Below are 18079 nucleotides of genomic sequence, written 5' to 3'. Positions count from 1 at the left end.
TAAAAGCAGCTCTGGCTGCAATATTCATCTCCTATCTAACGCTGTACCTGCAGAAATTCCATTCCTTTGTCTTTTGAGTTGAATAAATCATTCAACCTGGAAGACTGAGGGTATCATTGGTGTCATAAGTGTCATTGTGGTGCCCTGCAGTGTCACATCGTCATCATGACACTCTCTCCTTCACTGAGGAGAACCCACCACCAAGAGAAGATCTGAAGAGTAATATGACTCTTTATATCATGTGACTGCCCTGAAGATTTTTGGAAAAGGTAGCAAATAGATAAAAATACAGCAGGGGGAGAAGGGAGAGCACTGGGAATTAGGAAATGGGAGCCCACAGTTGGGCTTTAGATGCATTTTTTATTTTGTAACATATACTGCATATTATACCTTATGACAAATGTACTATTTATTGACATATAAATTATAAGAATATTTTAGGTGTTTTTAAGTAAGACAACATAAAACGATTGCTTGTTTAATAGCAGTTCTCGGATGTCTATATGTTAATTTATTGTTAGCTGCCGAAAAATGTATAGAAGCAAATAACTGAGCTGATTGTGTGACTTTTTATAAGAAATCATGTAATGTTGTATTATGTATTTATTTATTAAATGTAGAGCATAACTCTAATGAAACATGTAATTTGGTAGTCTTGTTAACACTGTATTTTTCTGTACTTACCTCAGAATGTTCGCTGTCACTCTTGAGTACAGTTCGTTTAACAACCTTTGAGACAGAATCTCCTTCTTCAACTGTCAATGGCTCATGAGCTGCCCCTTGTGCCACCACTTCTTCTCTCTCTGTGCCATCAGGTAAAACAAATCTTCTAATAATTTTCCGAGTCACCTGCACAGGTAAAAAAGGGAACAATGTTTTGCAATTATGAAAAGGTAAACATATTCATTTTTGCTCAAGTTATAATGTAGAAAAACTGATCTAGTACCTCCAGGTCTTTAACTGTTGTTTGTTCTTACTGCTGAAACTCCACCCAAAACTGTGATACTAAAAACTGCTCTCCTTAGGTTTTGTCTTTAATGCGGAGTTCCACCAAATTTTTTTTTTTAGATAAAAATACCCCTAAAACAGTCAGGGATAGTGCATTTAAGCAACGATAGCCTCTGAACTGTCCCCTGTTTAGCTTACCTGCAGGATGAAATACTTACCTTGTAAATTTCTTGTCCAGCGCTGCCATCTGCGGTGTCGGCAGCTGAAGCCGCGGTATCCCTCTTCGTGTCCCTCTTCCTCGATTTCGGAGCCCCAGAATGCCATGACTCGTCACATCCGGTTCAGGCGCGTCATCCCACAGCTGGTTCTGCGCATGGCCAGAAGCTCTTCTCAATCGTTCAGCAGGGAATGACGTGCCTGAACTGGAAGTGACGAGGGACACCGGTGCAGGCACATTGACTCCTGGGATTGATGACACTCATCTCCCAGGAGTCAATGCAAAGGAGGAAGTGACGTCTGCGGCCGCAGAAGGAGGAAGTGGCAGGCAGGTAAGTTAATTTTCATTTAAAATAAGGTAAGTGAAACAAAAAAAAAAACAATTATCCAATACTTTTTCAGGATGTTTTAATGTAATTGATGGTGTAAACTTCAAAATTAGAGTGGAACTCCGCTTTAACTGTGGTATGTTTATTTTTCTTAACCTTCCTAGCGGTATTCCCGAGTGTGACTCGGGGTAAGATTTTAGTGCCAAAAGCGGTAACCCTGAGTCACACTCGGGGTAGCGCTAAGAAGATCGCTGGATGCTGGAGGAGGTTTTACTTACCTTTTCTCCGGGATCCAGCGAAGACTGCGGGCGGTGTGCGGCGGCGGAGCTTCCTCCCGATCGTCTGCGAGCCCCGGCTTCCGTCTCCGGCGACGTGACGTCCGCCGGGGGGTTGAACCGGCGGCAAATTCAAATGTAAAATGCACCAAACACACTGATACCGTTCAAAATAAAATAAAATCACATTACATTGCCCCCCAGTGCCCTTTCCTGCAGTTTTACTGTACTTTTTATGTAAATATATGTATATATATATATATATATATATATATATATATACACAGTATATATATATATATATATATATATATATATATACGTATATATATATATATATATATATATATATATATATACACATATACATTATATATATATATATATATATATATACACACACACACACATATATATATATATATATATATATATATATATATATATATATATATATATATATATACACGTAATTCTTGTGAATGAGCAGCCCAAACCAACTGTATACATTATATATATATATATATATATATATATATATATATATATATATATATATATATATATATATATATATATATATAATATATGTATACATAATATATGTATACATATATATATATATATATATATAATATATATAATAAATGTATACAGTTGGTTTGGACTGCTCATTCACAAGAATTACATGCAAAATAATGGTACCGCTTTCAGCACCTAAAATCCAAAAGAATCATACCGCCAGGGAGGTTAACCATATGTAGACTGTCCTCATTGCAATGCTTTTTTTTTACCCCTATGTCTTACCTTATATTATAGCCTATTCTTATCTTTATTACCTGCCCTCTTGTAAGTCTGTTTCTGAAGTGAAAATGTTGCTCTGTTTAGCCAGTTATACTTTATTAACTCCTGATTAGCTAATTGGAAAGCACCCACCCCCATCCCAAACAGTATACAAATAAGCATCTCTTGGGGAAGGAACATTTGCAAAGAGTGGGACACATTTGCTGTGGGGGCTCTTTCTCAAACTGGGGATATTTCTATAACTGGGAGCACTTCAGTGAATGAACAAAGCAAATGAACACAGGAAATACTGAGAAAAACACCACACAGACTACAGGTGACCTTGTTTACCCCTTCAGCTCGTTCTCCTTGTAACATGCACTCTCTACCACTCCTTCTGACAGCGTCCTCTATCCTTAAACCTTCTCTCCTTCAACCCTTTTCTCCACACCACAGCTTATATATATATATATATATATATATATATATATATATATATATATCACCCTCACTTCGGTCCTCTCCTTATTACTGCACTCACCATCTCCTGCTATTTCTAAATCCACACGCACATAAAATCTCCAGGACACTTGGGCATGTCCCTTCATAGAAATCGCACTCTCATATTACCTCCCTCACCCTTCTGCTTCTCCTAACCTCTGAAGATATATCACCAAACCCTGGGCCTCCATCATTTACCTGTACTCAACGCACGGATTACCCTGCACCCTCTGACTGCAGCTGCAATCCACATTTCTCTTCTTCCTAAGACCAGACTCCCTTTCTCTTGCGCCCGCTGGAATACCCACTCTGTCTGTAACAAACTCACCTCCTGCTCTCTAGCTCCCTCATCACCCTCTCCCATGCTCGCCTCCAGGACTTTTCCAGAGCCTCTCAAATCCTATGAAACTCCTTACCCCAATCTGTCCTCTTCTTCAAAGAAGCCTATCCTACCCACACCTAACAACTGTATTTTCCTTTTCTCCATCAGCTCATCCCTCACAGTTATTGCCTTTTGTTTCACTTGACCCTCCCTTCTAGATTGTAAGCTCTAATGAGCAGGGCCCTCTGATTCCTCCTGTGTTGAATTGTATTGTAACTGTATTGTCTGCCGTCTTGATGTAAAGCGCTGCGCAAACTGTTGGAGCTATATAAATCCTGTATAATAATAACAATAATCACTGACTTAGAACAAGTATGCAGATAAGGGATAAGGAGTTCTGACTTTATTTTGACCCTCCTGATATGTATATTTATTTCAAGTCAGGCAACTAGGACTTTCCAAAGGTCAGAAATAGGGGCATCCATATTATTTTAGTAAAGGTTTCTTTTACTAATGCCTGGTAGACATGATGAGATTATCAGACGAATGATCAAGCATTTGTTTTTTTGCATGCTAATCTCATATCGAAACTGAAAAGGTTACTAAAGTAATGAAAATTACGTACGACAGAATAGAAATTTGGAAAGGATGTAATATAATGTATGGTATTTATATTGTATTTTCGGACAAAAACTGTACTGATTAAATTAAAATCATACAATCTGGTATCGTACAAGAAAAGATTTTGTGTTTGTCCCTTCGGATAATATCGGATGAACTGTCCTGATCAGCTCTTGAAAGCTGTGTACTAACGATCAGATTATCGTATGATAGCGCTTTTTTTTTTTTTTTGTACGATTTTCTGATCATGTGTATGGGCCTTTGGAGTAGAAAAAAACGAATTCAATGGTTAGTCATTCATGAAATCTTTTATCTTTAAAATAGTTACCTAGTTTGTGAGGTTGAAAAAGGACATCAGTCCATCCAGTTCAACCTATGATGTGTGTGTGTGTTAGTACATTGTATACCCCTGTATGTTGTGGTCTTTAAGTTGCCCATCTAATAGTTTTTTGAAACTATCGATGCTCCCTGATGATATGACTGCTTGTGGAAGCGAATTCCACAGCCTTACTGCTCTGACAAGGAAGAACCCCTTACGTATTTTAAGGTTAAACCATTTTTCCTCTAGTTTTAGTGAGTGGCCACGTGTCTTATTGTATTCCCTCTCTCTAAAAAGTTTGTTCCTTATGCTAGGGTCCTCACCACCAGTACAGTATTTGTAAATTGATATCATATCCCCCTCAAGCGTCTCTTCTCCAGAGAGAATAAGTTCAATGCTTGTAGTCTTTCCTCATAGCCAATGCCCTCCATTCCCCTAATTATTTTTGTTGCCCTTCTCTGGACTCTCTCCAGTTCCAGCACATCCTTCCTGAGGACCGGTGCCCAGAACTGGACAGCATACTCCAGATGTGGCCGGACCAGAGTCTTGTAGAGTGGGAGAATAATCTCTTTATTTCTGGAGTGAATCCCCTTTTTTATACATGCCAGTATTCTGTTGGCTTTGCTTGCAGCGGCTTGGCATTGCATGCCACTGCCAAGCCCGTTGTCCACTAGGACCCCCAGGTCATTTTCCATCTTAGATTCACCAGAGGTTTCCCCCCTAGTGAGTAGCTTGCTTTTGTGTTTCTGACGCCCAAGTGCATTACTTTACAATTTTCAACATTAAACCTCATCTGCCATGTAGTTGCCCACCCCATTATTTTGTTCAGGTCCGCTAAGATTTCCACATCCTGCATAGAAGATATTGGCATGCTTAGTTTAGTATCATCCGCAAATACCGAGATTGTGCTAGATATCCCCTCCTCTAGATCATTTATGAATAAATTAAACAAGATTGGTCCCAGGACAGAACCTTGGGGGACCCCACTTTCCACACCCGCCCAATACGAGTACTCCCTATTTATCACCACCCTCTGGACTCTCCCCTGGAGCCAGTTCTCTATCCAGGTACCATACCTACATTCCTTAGTTTGTACAGTAAGCGTTTGTGTGGAACGGTGTCAAAGGCCTTTACAAAGTCCAGATACACCACATCCACAGGCTTACCTTTATCTAGGTGGCAGCTCACTTCATCGTAGAAGGTTAATAGATTGGTTTGGCAAGAATGATTTTTCATGAATCCATGCTGATTACTACTAATAATACCGTTTTCATGACTAAAGTCTTGTATATGGTCCCTTGATATCCCCTCAAAATCTTACAGACTACTGATGTTAGGCTGACCGGCCTATAGTTACCCGGAAAATATCTCGGCCCTTTTTTAAATATTGGTACCACGTTGGCTTCTTTCCAATCAGCTTGCACCATACCCGTCTGTAGACTATCCTTAAAGATCAGGAATAATGGTCTGGCAATCATATAGAAATAGATAAACTAGTGTTCAGCTGGCATCCAATCAAGTGTAATAGTACTATATTAAATACAGATTTGGTGGAAGAGGATATTAGAGTATTCCTTAACCCTCTAAAGTAGTATTAACCCCCTATATTATATTGTTCTTTGCATTAAAGTGGTTCTAATGGCAGAAGGCTTTTTATCTTAATGCATTCTATGCATTAAGATAAAAACCCTTCTGTGTGCAGCAGTCCCCCTCAGCCCCACTAATATTTACCTGAGACCCATCTTGATTCAGCAGTGTTACACAAGAGACCCAGCTGTCCAGGACTCTGACTCCTAATTGGCTGAGACACACATTGGCACTCGCTGCTGTCAATCTAAGTCAGTGAGCCAATGATGAGAGAGAGGGGGTGGGGCTGAACACACAGAGCAGCGGCTTGGCTTGCTGTGGGGGCAATTGCAAGAGGGAGGGGCCAGGAGCACCAGCGAGGGACCAGAGAAGAGGAGGATCTGGGCTGCTCTGTGCAAGACCATTACACAGAGCATATATATATATATATATATATATATATATATATATATATATTATAACATGTTAGTTATTAAAAAAAATCCTTTAGTATCACTTTAAGCTCCACCAGCAAGTAGACAGTATAGTTTTTATTTCTTTCTTGTGCCTTACATTCCTACTTTTTAGTTGCACGGAGTTCCCATAAATACTTCCCTATATTTTCAGGCCAGGGAGTGTACCCTGAACACAGCAGAGATCTAAATCGTCTGTACTACATATCCCATGATTCTTTATATGTTTCCCAGCACTTGCCCAACACAGAGCCCATACTGTTCTTGCGTCAGCCAAACACAGCATCAGAGCACAGTACGGGAAGCAGCCTGTTGCACATCTGTTGGTCAAACAGCACCAGAGTGCTAGTGGCCCCTACAGTGCATGTGTCTCCGGAGTAGCAGTGTATGTAAATTCAATCCTGGCTGGGAACATACATATCTAGGTGGCTATGGGAAGACCCTGCAAGGGAGACACCCTATAGGCAGAAACTGTACACAGTAGGCTTGCAAAGGCTAGTTATTCTTTAAAGATTGCACACAATAGGGAACAAGTAAACATGGAGATACACGGCATGCAGCTACATTTATTCTTTTGTTTTTTTCTCATGAAGGGTTTATGAACCTTCTAGATTGTAAGCTCTAACGAGCAGGGCCCTCTAGTTCCTCCTGTTTTGAACTGTATTGTAACTGTTTTGTCTTCCCTCACATTGTAAAGCTCTGCGCAAACTGTTGGCGCTATATAAATCCTGTATAATAATAATAATAATGAACACTTTATTCACCTAGTTAAAACAAACCTTAACACCTAATACTAATTTTGCAACTTTAGCATGTGTTAGTTGTTTTGTATATATCATTGCAGCTACAGCAAGGAAATCATTGTTTTCTTTCTTGGGATCTTCAGTTCCTTCTAGTGCCATAATTTAGTATTTTCCTGGAATTCCTCAATCAGGAAAATACTACATTATTTCCACTAGAGGGTGATGATGATCTTAGGAAATAAACGTATTGAGCAAATTATAGTGAAGATTTGAGTCGGCTGTGCAAATGACTGACACCTTCGCACAGTGAATCTTTCATGAATAGACCCTCTAGCGCACAGGTGTGTGTGTCAAACTGCCAGCCCTCCAGCTGTTCCCGAACGACAAGTCCCATGAGGCATTGCAAGGCTGAGCGTTACAAGCATGACTCCCACAGGCATGATAGGACTTGTAGTTCCGCAACAGCTGGAGGGCCACCAGTTTGACAGTAGCGTATCCAGATGAATTATACCTTATTTTTTCTAGGACAAATTGGGCCGTTATTTTGTAGTAAATGGTAGTAAATATATCCTAATGTTTTCTTATTATAAAAAAAAAATGGTCAAAATAGTAAAAAAGATTTTTTTTTTAATTTAGCTTCTATTTCTTGCCATTTTCTTGACCCATTACCAAAATAAATTTGCCTACTCCTGACATCCACGGGTATAAATGTTCACTTTTTGTTGTTTGTATATGTAATAGGGTCAGAAACAAAAGTGAGCGTTTGCATTTTTTTTTTATCCTGCATTAAAAACAGACACTGACACTAAATATATAAAAAAAAAAAATTGAACCTACCCAAAACACACTGACACTAACAAGTGATTGGCTATAAGGATGATGAAGTGATCAGGAGCCCATCTTACTAACTAGGCGGTGTCAGAGACAACTCGGTTTCTGTGCTGAGGGCACGTGATTGAGCAAACTCCCAGCACAAACACAGGTACGCATATATGTGGCAGCATAGCATAAGGCCCAGTCCATGCTGCCACATAATGTTTATGCATATATCACATAACACAGAAGTTGATGGACAGATGTTTTACACATTGAACTCTCAGTTTATATCAAATAATTACATCCTGGTACATCAAAACAAAAGGTACTGAATTTCTTAGGCCTTATGCACACAGAGGTGTACATCATCAAAAGTCTTCTAGCGCCAAATTTCCTGAGCTTTACTGCACCTGGGGAGCCACAGGCATCAAATTCTCCTATACAAGCGAACGGTTGTACAGGGCTGTATGCTTGAAAATGAGGAAGGCTTCTGCATCAGTGTTTATCATGCATGTGCGTATGGCATATTTTCTGGAACATGGTTCTTTCACATTTAGGGAGATGTGCCATGTGTGCAATGGTGGGTAAACACTGAAGTAGGGTTTGGCTGCGTACAGCCAATAACTTGTATAGGCAACTATGTGCACCAATTACAGCATCTGAAATTGTATGCTAGAAGACTTTAAATATGTCAAATACCGTGTGCATGGGACCTTACAGTTTGATTTCTTTCTAAGACTGCCACAGCCTGAGTATAAGAGTATGTTCCCCTGCCACCTTTGCCTTTTGAAAGGAAGCAGTAGCCTCTGCTGAAGTTGTATGACATTCCCTCTGCTGAGTCAGAGCCAAAGCTCTCCAACCAGCAAGAATGAGCTTTGCTAATTGAGAAGCTAAGTACTTACTCAGTAGGGGGTGTGATAGGCCTCTGCAGAGAGAGCACTGCTTCCCCACAGAGAGCATGAGTCTAAATCTGCAGCATGACAGACATTTCTCCTAAGGCTAAAACTGCTTAAGAAAGAAAATGAACAGAACTAAGATACTGATCACTTTTTGTTTGATGCACCTGCAATGTATTTAGCAGATCCAAACTAAGATTATTTGGGCTTTAACAAGAATGTACAGATAAAAATGGATTTTTGTAAAATCTTACCGTAAAATCCTTTTCTCTTAAGCTCATTGACAGACGTAGTCCTCGTTGATTAATAACAACTCGGGTTATACTGCCCTCTACAGGAGTAGGACTAGACAGGAAAGAAAACGTTCTGGCCACACCTTAGGGGCAGTCCCAGAGGGTATATCCTCTCTCTCTCTGCTACAGCAAATCAGTTATGTCAAAAAGCAGTGTTTAGAGAATTTAACCCAACCCAACTCCAAAACAGAGGGGCGGGTACTACGTCTGTCAATGAGCTTAAGAGAAAAGGATTTTACGGTAAGATTTTACAAAAATCCATTTTTCTCTGTCGCTCATTGACAGACGTAGTCCTCGTTGATTAATAACAACTCGGGACGTCCCAAAGCAGTACCACAAATGAGGGGTGGGAAAATGGAAATCAAAATCCAATCTAGAAGGCCCAACCGGTGCCAACTAGAAGTTTTAAAGGCTCATCAATCACACGATGATACTCAACTGAAATTCCAACGGAAAAAAACCCTCGAGGTAGACCACCGGTCTCCTCAAATTGCGGCCTGCAAAACCTTGCGGCCAAATGAGGCATCCGCCGATGCCATCACATCAACTTTATAAAATTTCGTAAAGGTATGTACCGACGACCAGGTGGCCGCCTTGCACACCTGGACCACTGACGCCTGATGGCGGTAGGCCCAGGAAGTACTGAGCGCTCGAGTGGAGTGCGCCTTAACAGGGAACGGAAGATTCCGACCCTTAATAGAATAAGCCTGTACCACCGTCTGTCTGATCCATTTGGAGATAGTTGCGGCAGATGCAGGCAACCCCTCTCTGGGGCCATCCGTGATCACAAAAAGTGAATCCGTCTTACGGAACGTTTCCGTAGTCTTCAGGTATACCCTGATTGCCCGAACCACATCCAAGGAATGCAACGCATATTCCCGAGGATGATTGGGCTGAGGACACAAGGAAGGTAGCACAATATCTTCATTCAGATGAAATTCTGAAACCACCTTAGGAAGAAAGGATGGCTTCGGATGAAGAACTACCTTATCCCTATGAACCACTAGATATGGGGAATGGCATGATAATGCAGCCAGTTCTGACACCCTGCGTGCAGAAGTGATAGCCACCAAGAAGGCCACCTTCTGGGATAATGTAAGCAAGGGAATCTCCCTGATATTTTCAAAGGGAGGTTTCTGCAGAACCGACAAAACCAAATTAAGATCCCAGGGTAGTAAGGGCGCGCGGACTGGCGGAGCCAAGTGCCGCACCCCCTGGATGAAATTCCGCACCAAGGAATGAGTATCCAAAGGCTTCTGAAAGAAGATTGCTAATGCTGAAACCTGACCCTTGATGGTGCTCAAGGATAGTTTCTGCTCAACCCCCTTTTGCAGAAAAGCCAAGATTCGGGTCACCGAATAGGTACGTGGGGGAAATCCCAAAGATTCACACCACGCAATATAAGTCTTCCATGTGCGATAATAGACTTTGCTGGAAGTCGCTTTCCTTGCTTTAATTAGAGTAGGAATAACTGAAGCTGACAGCCCTCTGTCCTTCAGTACCTGGGTCTCAATGGCCAGGCCATTAAACCCAGCGACTGTAAAGCATGATGGAAGATCGGTCCTTGAGACCGCAGATCCTCCCTGAGAGGAGGTCTCCAAGGAGCGTTCGCGACTAGTATGTCCAAGTCGGCCTGACCGGCTTGACGAGGCTAGCCTAGAATTTCCAGGATAACTGGAGTTCCCTCCATCTCTATCCTGCGGAGAAATCTCAGCAGCAACCTGAGAGGAGGGAAGACATATAGTAGCTGACACTGCCTTTACAGGCCGTTCAGCGCGCCTGCTGCGTCCGCTAGAGGATCGCGGGCGCGCGTTGCCCACCTCCGCGCCTTCCTGTTGAGCCGATATGCCAACAGATCCCCCTCCGGGATGCTCTGATGAAGACACAGATGGTGAAATCCTTGGTGATCGACCTAAGTCATCACCCAGATATTGTCTGACTGGATCCGAACCAGGCTGCCCTAGAGCTGCTTGGTCCAGGTAATCCGACAAAGTCTGATCGCTCTCTGTTCCCACACATTTATCAGAAACTTGATTCCTATCAGGAGTGGTGATTTCTCCTGGTTGAGCATAAGAGACCGAAGTCACCCGACTAGAGGCTCCTTGGTCCGCTTGCTCAACCGGATCCGATTCCTGGAGGGAACTGAGAATGATCCTTGGAAAAGGTAAGGAAAATGATCTGTTCAGGGAACGGGAACTATCGCTCCCTGTAGCACCTAAATGTTGGAAGGGAAGAATCGCACCGGTAGCAGTGATCGACACTCGATCTTGTATCCTGATCGTATGATCTCCTGAACCCCTTAGTCCGGGATTCAGGAAAGTCCTAAATCTGAACACCGGTGAAGACGTCCCCCCATCCCTAAGCCGGGTGGGGGCGCACCTTCAAGCTGTGTTAGCCTTGACTTCAGGTTTGGCTGAGTCGGCCTTTTGTTTGCTCGACCAGCGCCTCTTGAACCCTCCTAAAGGGGCTTTGCCTTTCCCACTCGCCCCAGCGGAGCGAACAAACCCTTTATGAGGGGGTGGCATCCAGAACTGCGTCACAGACGAACTGCAGTCCTTGTATGATTTGCTCCATCAAATCAGACGCTGCTGGGGGATACCTTCCCCCTTTAGGTCATGGCGTAACAATCTTGCCCATTCCGTTAATGTTTGTGAAACTAAACCAATGACAATCACTGGTCTAAAGGCTGACCCTATCAGGGGAAAAAATGGTGCGGGACTCCGCTTCCATTTTCCGATCCACCGTATCCTTAAAGGACGGAGCGTCCTCCAACGGGATAACCGTGGCTTTATTCAGTCTGGAAATAGGTGGATCCACCACTGGTGGTACCGTCCATTTCTTAATGAGGGATTCCTCAAACGGATAGCGTCTAGCAATGCGCTTGGAAACAGTAAGGGTACGTTTAGGATGATCCCATTCCTCTTTGATTTTATTACCAAAACATTTGGGTAAGGGAAAAACCTTTGCCGTCTTGGTAGGCTTACTAGTACCAAAGGGAATTTCTATCTCGGTTATCTCTGCCGGTAAAACCTCAAGTCTTAAGGTTTCCCGGACCGCCCTCCTAACTAGACAGAAAAAACTGATTTGCTGTAGCAGAGAGAGAGAGGATATACCCTCTGGGACTTCCCCTAAGGTGTGGCCAGAACGTTTTCTTTCCTGTCTAGTCCTACTCCTGTAGAGGGCAGTATAACCCGAGTTGTTATTAATCAACGAGGACTACGTCTGTCAATGAGCGACAGAGAAATTAGGTTATTATGTTTTCTAGGTGCCATATAGGGAAAATGAATGGGAAGTTTTTTCTCTATATGTCACCTGAGGTAGACCCTCTTATCCTGCACCCTGACATTGATCAGGGAACTCATCCTCATGGTGAATATAATGCCTGTCTTATATATTAAAATGTAGGTTGCTTAGGTGGATATGTTTCATTTTCTTTATATTAAAGGCTTTCCTACCTTTTTCACCACAATGTGGCCATGCTCATCTGTATACTGCTCTTCAGTCACAGTCTCAGGAAGGATGTCAGGCATATTGTCGGCCTAATGCAGAAAAGATAGCCTTTACCAAAATCCTTTGTCATTCAGAAAAATTGCATCATCATATTATGGGCATGGTACCAAAATGAAATAGAATTACTAACAACAAAACTCTGGCAGCAAATCTGCAAAAAAAAAGTGTTATTTGCATGCAAGGGACCTTTAGTCAAAGTGCAGTACAGTACCAACTATAGTTAACCAACCGCTTGGTCTCTTGCCTGCACTTTGGAAGGTGAGGTGAGGAAGCTAATAATCTATTTTTCCTACTGGTACTGATGGCCGGTGCTAAGTACTCAAAAGACTGGACATGCATTAGTTAGGAAAACATGCAAACAGCCATGTTATTTAATAAGTTATTTCTTAAGGTAGCTCTCTGCAAGTGTAACCAGGACTCTGCCGGGTCTGGCACAGGGACGTGCAGAAGTGAAACACTTAGTACCTGAATAATGACACGTCGGCGAACGACTCTGGTAGTTACCATCTCGTCCTCATCTGAGTTGGTCTCTAGCTCACCTAACTCCTCTGCTAGGTCCTGGTGGAGGTATGGAAGTGGTACTCTATTTACTATTCTAGATTTATGATTGCCTTAAAAACCTGTGGCTCTCCTGTATACAAACTGAAGGAAAGTGGAAGTGCTACCCACAGCAATTGAAATAACAAGTGGCAATCATATCCATCTCCTAATTCAAGTGCTGTGAGGTAATTGAATGCTGTAATTTAAATAGGTATTAAGATTACTCATACTTTTCCTTTCCTCCAGTTTTATAAATGAGATCCCATGTCATTTTGCTCTTTAAAACAGAACTCTACCCTGGATGGATTTTTACACTATTGGTGGGGGTTGGCATGGGGACGGCTTCCACCAAGTTCCCTAAGAACTTTACAGCTAAACTCTAATGAAAAGTTTCTTGCGTTGTGGTGTCACAATCCCTTAATGAAAATGTATTAAAAAAATGCTCTTCACGGGGAGCAACCAAGAAATTTAGCTCTCAGAATAAGTCCTGGCTGTCACAGTAGGACAGAAAAATGGAGGACAGCTTTCTGCTGGGATCAAAGATAATAAGTAGCTGGGAATAAAACTCTGTCAGAACAGTAAAATCCACTTTGGATCGAGTTCTGCTTTATATTTTAGTAAGCATCCTGAACTTTGCAAAAGTCTCTCTTACATATGAATACCATTTTCTACGGCAAACAAACATCAAAAGAATGCTGTTTGCTTTACAGTGTTTCTTAAACAGATTTTTAAGTCTAATGTAGACAAAAAAACTAGACAGATTAGGAATATGCTACTGCAATTGCCTGGGGATGCAACCCTATCAGAACATGTGTGTTTATGTAAGTTTTGTTTTTGAAACATATATAAAAATTTACATGAATATGCTGCAGGTCACTACATCTGGTGGAAATGAGCCCAAAAGAGCAAAGGTTCACACAGACATGACATCAACATGACTTAACATTGCCTAAACAACAGGGTTGGATACAAAAAGACCATATATCTACAGGTGATCTGAAACTTCTGAAGACATGTTTCGGCTTACTGCTCATTACAGTTCTCACTAGATAAGGCCTGCTTCTGAAATGTCTGCACAGTTTAATCAGTTTGGATTTGCTCAAGTTCCAAAGCTATGCTAATACATATCCTACATGTTTCCACCTTCACAGAGGTAGCTCTGTGAACCCACATAAGCTAGCATATTATGCAGGTGAGCTACAACCTAAAAACTGCAGTATGACTGCAGCTTGTCACCATACATATAGATAATAGCAAATGCTATTGCTTGTCCATCAGATCAGATCGAAAACCAAGAAAAACTCCAGACAAACCGCTTTATTCACATAATAAAATAAATACAGGATGTTAGAAAACATCTAAAAACAATAATATTTGTGCCTAAGCGGTACCCTAAAATAATAACCTTTTGTCTTGAATTACCAAAAAATAGATAAATAAAAAAATAACAGCAGTGCACATCACGTGTCCTGAACCTTATAGCTCAATAGCATGTCAAACTGATGCTTTTTTTGGTCCTATGCGGCCCACTTGTCCCTTACTGGCGGCCCTTTAAGATATAAATTGAATCACCTGTTATCCAGTTGACAAAGCTTCATTATATAATTTTACAGCTAAATGCTTTAGGAAATGTTCTATGGGTCCTTTCTCAAGGATAAATATTGTAAGTTGTAGCTATTATAATATTGTTCATTATTAAAGTAATATCATCTTTTTCAGAAATGAAGGAGTCGCTGTCTGTATACATAACGTAGCCAATTAAAGATTTATTTCACTCAGTATGCCCCACTGAATAACTTCTTTTTGACACGCTTTATCTAAAGCACAGCTTCCTTTTCTAGTTTCAAAAGATTTGGAGTGAGGTTGGATGATGTCACTGATGTGTTGATCACTGTTCTCTTTGCTGAAGAGGGAGCTGATGTGGAAGGATCTCCATGAGTCTACGTCAATCATCCTGTGGATCTTTGCTTGCTACAACCTTCTACTGCTGCTGCTGATGAATTATTCCTCCATCAGTCATAGGATTTTTCCTCCATCAGTCATAAGATCATCAGGCATAAGGAGGGAAGCTCTGACATGTGGTAGTGGCTTTCTTATAAGATTGCTGACTCCAAACAAAGTGCAAAAAAGGTATGCTATGTCAGTTCTAGCGAAAGATCAGCTGCTGGGAGGCCACAGGTAATACTGGTGACTAGTCCTTTGCCCTCTGTTTTTTTGGACATGGCTTCTAGAGTTCAGGTAATCTTTAACTTTATTCTCTGCCACAGAATTTCTAGTTCTGTACAGCTTTTTACACACATGAACAGCCAGATGGGTGCCGTGACGTGAGTCACTTTGGCTGGGGGGCTTGTGGAACCCAGATTGCTTTAGGGAAGTTGGGAGACTCATTGTCCAGCTCCCCCAGTCCCTCTTATATGTAAGTCACCCTGTGTCTATTAGGGGCACAGGGTGACCAAGAACCCCAGTCGGGTCTGCACTAATCAGACTCACTGTACAACCACACCGGACTCAGCATTTGGTGTTTCCCCAGTTATCCTGGGTTCTATATGTGTGGTTTGTGTTGAAAGAGTGAGGAGCTCTTTCACTTGGAACAATAATATTTCTGGACAATATCCCTCAGGAAATATATAAAGATAAACGGTTTGACTTAACAGATTGCTAGAATATTGCAAGGAGTGTCTCATAGGCCCTTGCTAGTGGGGTGGGGTTTGTTATTGTTAAGTACCTGCATTCCATTGTTCTTCTATTGTTTCTGTCTGCCTTAAGATAAACTTATTATGGGATGTATATGTGTATGTGGATTGGCTGCTAAGTGGGAGGGGTTGTCCCAGAGTGTATATCTCTTTGTGCATGTGTTTGAATAAACAGTTCGATTCTGGTTGACTCCAAAACTTGTACTGTCGAGTTCTTGGGGTAACTATAGACAGATTCACGGATCCCCTGTTCCAGAGCTTAGGAAGCAGATTCTTGGTGGAGATACCCAGTTGGGGTGTCCGGATTTTGTCACATTGATGGCAAGCGGTGGAATGCTTCCTGCAGTCTGGGACATACAAACCTCCACCAGGATCCAAGATTGGGGTAGCAGACTTTGGTCGACCCAACTGAGATATAGACCTGGCATCAGAGTTCGAGGGGGTGCTGCGGATGGCCCTTTCAGTATACCCCAGGACGGTATCGGCAGATCAATACTTGGAGCAGGCAGCACATTTGGGTGGAGCTCTGGATTGGAGCCCTCCAGCTTGCTGGTATATACCAGGGCAAGTGCTTTCCAACCCCAGGGCAATGGGCCAGTGACCAACGGGAGTTGCGGATGGCATTCCTGGAAGAGCGGCCCCAGGAGCAATGGGTATCCAAGTTGGACAGGCTCCAGCAGGAGATAGAGCTGGACAATCAGTATGGGGCTCTGCAGTGGCATGGCTTCTAGAGTTCAGGTAATCTTTAACTTTATTCTCTGCCACAGAATTTCTAGTTCTGTACAACTTTTTACACACATGAACAGCCAGATGGGTGCCGTGACGTGAGTCACTTTGGCTGGGGGGCTTGTGGAACCCAGATTGCTTTAGGGAAGCTGGGAGACTCCTTGTCCAGCTTCCCCAGTCCCTCTTATGTGTAAGTCACCCTGTGTCTATTAGGGGCACAGGGTGACCAAGAACCCCAGTCGGGTCTGCACTAATTAGACTTGCTGTACAACCACACCGGATTCAGCATTTGGTGTTACCCCGGTTATCCTGGGTTCTATATGTGTGGTTTGTGTTGAAAGAGTGAGGGGCTCTTTCAGTTGGGACAATAATATTTCTGGAAAATATCCCTCAGGAAATATATAAAGATAAACGGTTTGACTTTACAGATTGCTAGAATTTTGCAAGGAGTGTCCCATAGACCCTTGCTAGTGGGGTGGGGTTTGTTATTGTTAAGTACATGCATTCCATTGTTCTTCTCTTGTTTCTGTCTGCCTTAAGATAAACTTATTATGGGATGTATATGTGTATGTGGATTGGCTGCTAAGGGGGAGGGGTTGTTCCAGAGTGTATATCTCTTTATGCATGTGTTTGAATAAACAGTTTGATTCTGGTTGACTCCAAAACTTGTACTGTCGAGTTCTTGGGGTAACTATAGCCAGATTCACAGATCCCGTGTTGCAAAGCTTAGGAAGCAGATTCTTGGCGGACATTCCGTCACAGGTGCCATATGCAGTTCCTTATAAATAAACAAATCTTCCTGGTTCAACAATTCAATCTGCTATGTCATCATTAAGACCACAGCCTAATGCAACAGTGAATCAGCATCATCATCTCTGCCCGGTCAATGTGCAGCAATAAAGCAGAACAATGGTAAAGGTAAGCCAAGAAGGAGCTGAGGACTTCTGACTTGAAGGGATGTACAGTGCCTTGCGAAAGTATTCGGCCCCCTTGAACTTTTCGACCTTTTGCCACATTTCAGGCTTCAAACATAAAGATTTAAAACTGTAATATTTTGTGAAGAATCAACAACAAGTGGGACACAATCATGAAGTGGAACGAAATTTATTGGATATTTCAAACTTTTTTAACAAATAAAAAACTGAAAAATTGGGCGTGCAAAATTATTCAGCCCCCTTAAGTTAATACTTTGTAGTGCCACCTTTTGCTGCGATTACAGCTGTAAGTCGCTTGGGGTATGTCTCTATCAGTTTTGCTCATCAAGAGACTGAAATTTTTGCCCATTCCTCCTAGCAAAACAGCTCGAGCTCAGTGAGGTTGGATGGAGAGCATTTGTGAACAGCAGTTTTCAATTCTTTCCACAGATTCTCGATTGGATTCGGGTCTGGACTTTGACTTGGCCATTCTAACACCTGGATATGTTTATTTGTGAACCATTCCATTGTAGATTTTGCTTTATGTTTTGGATCATTGTCTTGTTGGAAGATAAATCTCCGTCCCAGTCTCAGG

At 42.0% G+C, this 18079-nt stretch overlaps 1 protein-coding gene across 7 annotated transcripts in view; it reads right to left on the bottom strand.

Moving 5' to 3' along the window:
* The window catches only part of ANK2 (ankyrin 2), a 302460-nt gene that overhangs the window by 20150 nt on the left and 264231 nt on the right, over positions 1-18079 (bottom strand). For 6 of the 7 annotated variants that reach the window (XM_082254226.1, XM_082254220.1, XM_082254222.1 and 3 more), the window contains 3 exons: positions 13077-13169; positions 12557-12640; positions 685-849 (listed from right to left, as the gene is read on the bottom strand). In XM_082254226.1, coding sequence (XP_082110352.1) covers positions 685-849; positions 12557-12640; positions 13077-13169 — 342 coding nt within the window. The remainder of the gene's footprint in view (positions 1-684; positions 850-12556; positions 12641-13076; positions 13170-18079) is intronic. The other variant, XM_082254221.1, reaches the window with a different exon arrangement.

The sequence above is a fragment of the Pelophylax lessonae genome (genome assembly GCF_965119305.1).
Source record: "Pelophylax lessonae genome assembly, chromosome: 1".
In the NCBI taxonomy this organism is placed as follows: domain Eukaryota; kingdom Metazoa; phylum Chordata; class Amphibia; order Anura; family Ranidae; genus Pelophylax; species Pelophylax lessonae.
This window is presented reverse-complemented; position numbering and strand designations above follow the sequence as displayed.